The 4,812-nt window shown below is 44.0% G+C and overlaps 1 protein-coding gene across 1 annotated transcript in view; it reads right to left on the bottom strand.

Annotated features, from left to right (window-relative positions):
* ATP6V1E1 (ATPase, H+ transporting, lysosomal 31kDa, V1 subunit E1) overlaps positions 1-4,812 on the bottom strand; it is a 49,684-nt gene that overhangs the window by 9,909 nt on the left and 34,963 nt on the right. Inside the window, exons 4-5 of the mRNA XM_011984636.1 lie at positions 2,634-2,723; positions 917-985 (exon numbers count right to left, since the gene is read on the bottom strand). Coding sequence (XP_011840026.1) covers positions 917-985; positions 2,634-2,723 — 159 coding nt within the window. The remainder of the gene's footprint in view (positions 1-916; positions 986-2,633; positions 2,724-4,812) is intronic.

Genomic DNA, 4,812 nt, shown 5'->3' with positions numbered 1-4,812 from the left:
ACCGCTATCTTGCAATTAGTGTGGTGGACATAATAAAGTCTTGTCTTTGAACAATATTGTGCACACTCAAGTAACCATGTAAATCCTTTCTTGGAAGAACTGAAGACCATCCACATTTCTCTCTGACAGTATTACTTTGTTGAACAAATCAATGCATCTATTCAAGAGTTCCTTGTTTTCAAATCTAATGCAGCACCACTTTGGAGAGCTAATCACCAATTCTGGACACTGATACTGTAGAATTTTCAAGAAAAAGCTTGCTTGGCACCCAGAAATATCACGGAGTTATCTAGAGAAGGCTAGTGAGCAACTGAAACCTCCCTCCACTGAATGACATCACCTTGGTGAATTCTCCATTATGATGTTAAGCTCTGTTTTACAGGTTAATAAATGAGGCTGTCAGTATAAACACAGACTTGGGTTACTGAGATGGTTTCTAACCTCTTATTATAGTGGAGAATGTACAGTTAAGGGGAATGAATATCTATGTTCTCTAGCTGGCACTTTCTTTCCTAGTGCACAAGTAACTTAGGGAGACAAATTATAATAAAAATGCAAATAGGCCGGGTGCAGTGGCTCACGCCTGTAATCCTAGCACTTTGGGGGACCGAGGTGGGTGCAGAACTCAGACTCAGAGCTGACCAGACTCTCTGGGATACTGCCATTGTACTCCAGCCTGGGCAACAGAGTGAGACTCCATCAACAAAAAAAAAAGAAAAAGAAAAAGAAAAGAAGGAAGGAAGAGAAGGAGTGAAAGGGAGAAAGAGAGAGAAAGAGAAAGAGAGACAAAGAGAGACAAAGAGAGAAAGAAAGAAAGAAAGAAAGAGAGAAAGAAAGAAAGAGAGAGAAAGAAAAGAAAGAAAGAGAGGGAGAAAGAGAAAGAGAGAAAGATAAAAAATTATCCTAAGTTCTTTACCTTTACCAGAGGGAAATCTTGTTTCCTGCAACGAACAATCATTCGAGGCTCCAGCAACTGGTACAAACCCTGGAAGAAATAGTAGATACAATCAGTAGAAAATGCAAACTAAAAAATAAAGCAACAGGCCAGGTGCAGTGGCTCAGGTCTGTAATTCTAACACTCTGGGAGGCCAAGGCGGGCGGATTGCCTGAGCTCAGAAATTCGAGACCAGCCTAGGTAGGCAACAAGGCAAAATTCCATCTCTATTAAAAATACAAAAAATTAGCCTGGCATGATGGTGCACGCCTATAACTCCAGCTTACTCAGGAGGCTGAGGCAAGAGAATGGCATGAACCCAGGAGACAGAGGTTTAAGTAAACAGAGATGATGCCACTGCACTCCTGCCTGGCTGACAGACTGACACTCTGTCTCCAAAAACAAATAAAAATAAAAATAAAATAAAATAAAATAGCCAGGTGTGGTGGCTCATGCCTGTAATCCCAGCACTTTGAGAGGCCGAGGTGGGTGGATCACGAGATCAGGAGATCGAGACCATCCTGGCTAACACCGTGAAACCCCATCTCTACTAAAAATACAAAAAATTAGGCCTGGCGCGGTGGCTCACGCCTGTAGTTCCAGCACTTTGGGAGGCCGAGGTGGGCAGATCATGAGGTCAGGAGATCGAGACCATCCTGGCTAATATAGTGAAACCCCGTCTCTACTAAAAATATAAAAAAAATTAGCCGGGCGAGGTGGTGGGCACCTGTAACCCCAGCTACTCGGGAGGCTGAGGCAGGAGAATCGCTTGGACCTGGGAGGTGGATGCTGCAGTAAGCCCGAGATTGCGCCACTGCACTCCAGCCTGGGTGACAGAGTGAGACTCCGTCTCAAAAATAAATAAATAAATAAAAATAAAAAAAATTAGCTGGGTGTGGTGGCGGGCGCCTGTAGTCCCAGCTCCTCGGGAGGCTGAGGCAGGAGAATGGTGTGAACCCGGGAGGCGGAGCTTGCAGTAAGCCTTGATTGCACCACTGCACTCCAGCCTGGGCGACAGAGCAAGACTCCGTCTCAAAAATAAATAAATAAATAAATAAATAAATAAATAAATAAAGCAACTTGTAAAATAGGATGTTTCTATAGTTCTTTCATTTAGGTTGGAAAAATTTCCCCTGGTAGATTCCACTAACAGATGGCATATACCACACGAGACCATGGAAAGATCAATCTATCACAAACCAGATAAATGAACCCAAACCTTTGGTCGTAGAAACAAAATTCATGCAGACGCCTTATATTACATCAACCAAGCTGAGGACAAATATTATTGTAATTAACATAAGTAAAATAAGGATTCCCAGCTCAGCAGTAAACAATTAAAACATATACAGTGTTTGGTTGGAATCCTAAATCTAAAGCAAGTATTTTAGTGGCAAAATCAAATTAAGGGAATTTAAAGCTAGCCATTGCAAGCAAATTTGACCCTTAAGTCATGTAAGACTACATAAATGAGCAGCAGGCTGGAAGTCTTATCCAACCAGACAGATTTACTATTTTCCTATGTAGCACACATTTTAGGTATGGTCAAGAGTGGAAGGGAAAAAGCTAAAAGAAAAAAAAAAAGGGTGAAAGGAAAACTATGATGAGAAAGCAGGAAAAATAGAGCTGGTCTCTAATAGGCACGCTAAATTTTCTCAGAACTGTGGCTATCAACAGTAGATCTGGTCTGTGAGGGTACCTGGAGAACCAGTCCATCCAGCAGCACTTGGTACCTGGTTGTATCCTTTACCACCTTGCTGAGTCTCTGTTTTGCTTCATTTAGTAGGTCCTACAAAGATGAGAACAGATAAAAGTTATCTACCCATCTGGGCAGTCAACTCAGAACCCACTGTGCGGCTGACCCTGGCTCACGCCCAGCTGCCTCACGCCCAGCTGCCTCACATTTTATTGCTGGGATTTCATTCAACACACATTCCCTGAGATCTGAGATAAAGCAGGGGCTGTGCTGGGTCCACGGAAGCATGTAACACCATCTCTGCTCCCAGGAAGTCCACGGCCTAGCAGAGAACAGCTCAGGTAACCATCAGTTCAGAAACCGACACAAGTGACTGACATGGGAAGATGTGCACGGTGTAACTTGGAAAAGCAAGCTATTAAAACGCTTATACAAGATTACCCCCCCCTTTTTTTTTTTAAGGAAAATAATATCAATAATTACCATCAGTGTGATAAGCTACTAACATTCCAGTGAGACACCCTTTGATGTGATTCTAAGCTCAAATAACTTTCTGGTTCTAATCTGGCTCCTCATGTAGCTTTTCCACAGCTGTCTCTCACTGTCAACTACTGCAGTTCACATGTGGGCTTATCTGTATTTTATGAGTTTGGAAGGGAAAATCTGTCCAACTGAACCTAACTGTCCTGAGGATTCTGAAAATATTAGGAATTTGCTCCTCAAAAGCAGGAAACCAAAACCTGATGATGATGTCAACAACAAAACCGTATCTCCCTGGCCCTGCCTAGTCTGAGGAGTCAGTGGGCATTTCTTTCTTTTCTTTCTCGTTTTTTTTTTGCGACAGAGTCTCACTTTGTTGCCTAGGCTGGAGTGCAGTGGTGCGATCTTGGCTCACTGCAACCGCTACCTCCCGGGTTCAAGCGATTCTCCTGCCTCAGCCTCCTGAGTAGCTGGGATTACAGGTGTGCACCACCATGCCCGGCTAATTTTTGTATTTTTAGTATTTCATCATGTTGGTCAGGCTGGTCTCGAACTCCTGACCTTGTGATCCACCCTCCTTGGCCTCCCGAAGTGTTGGGATTACAGACATGAGCCATCGAGCCTGGCCAAAGACATTTATTTCTATTTCATCTCTAACCACAGCAATAGAAATCTCCACTTCAGTACCAATGTCTCAGAATTTAAATGTTAGTGGTTATTTATTCTCCTTTAAAAAAGAAAACTTGGCCAGGCGCGGTGGCTCACAACTGTAATCCCAGCACTTTGGGAGGCTAAGGGAGGCAGATCACCTGAGGTCAGGAGTTAGAGACCAGCTTGGCCAACATGGTGAAACCCTGTCTCTACTTAAAATACAAAAAATCAGCTTGTAATCCCAGCTACTCAGGAGGTGAGGCAGAAGAATCGCTTGAACCCGGGAGGCAGAGCTTGCAGTGAGTCAAGATCGCGCCACTGCACTCCACCCAGGGTGACAGAGCGAGACTCCATCTCAAGAAGAAAAGAGAAGAAAACTTAAACTTATGGCCAGGCGTAGTGGCTCCTGCCTGTAATCCCAGCACTTTGGGAGGCTGAGGCAGGCGGATCACCTGAGGTCGGGAGTTTGACACTAGCCTGACCAATGTGGAAAAACTCCATCTCTACTAAAAATACAAAATTAGCCAGGCGTGGTGGTGCACGCCTGTAATCCCAGCTGCTTGGGAGGCTGAGGCAGGAGAATTGCTTGAACCTGGGAGGCAGAGGTTGCAGTGAGCCAAGATTGCGTCATTGCACTCCAGCCTGGGCAATAAGAGCAAAACTCCGTCTCAAATTAAAAAAAAAAAAAAAGAAAACTTATGAGTAAGTTTTGAGGTTTGGGGAAATGATAAGAAAGAACTATCATTCATTCAACACTCATTTTGTTTCAGGCATTATACTAGTCACTTTACCTGGGTGATCTAATTTTTTTCTAAATAAGCTTCAGGTGGATGTTTCTCTCTTTTTTTTTGAGACAGGGCGTTGCTCTGTCACCCAGGCTGAAGTACAGTGGCGCAATCATAGCTCACTCCTCCTGCCTCTGCCTCTAGAGTAGCTGGGACACCACCACGCCTGGTTAATTTTTTAAAATTTCTGGTAGAGACAAGGTCTTACTGTGTTGCCCAGGCTGGTCTTGAATGCTCAAGCTATCCTCCTGCCTCAGCCTCCCAAA

The sequence above is a fragment of the Mandrillus leucophaeus genome, unplaced genomic scaffold, assembly GCF_000951045.1.
Source record: "Mandrillus leucophaeus isolate KB7577 unplaced genomic scaffold, Mleu.le_1.0 Scaffold270, whole genome shotgun sequence".
Classification (NCBI taxonomy): Eukaryota; Metazoa; Chordata; class Mammalia; order Primates; family Cercopithecidae; genus Mandrillus; species Mandrillus leucophaeus.
Note: the sequence above shows the minus strand (reverse complement) of the source record. Positions and strands in the feature narration are given on the sequence as shown.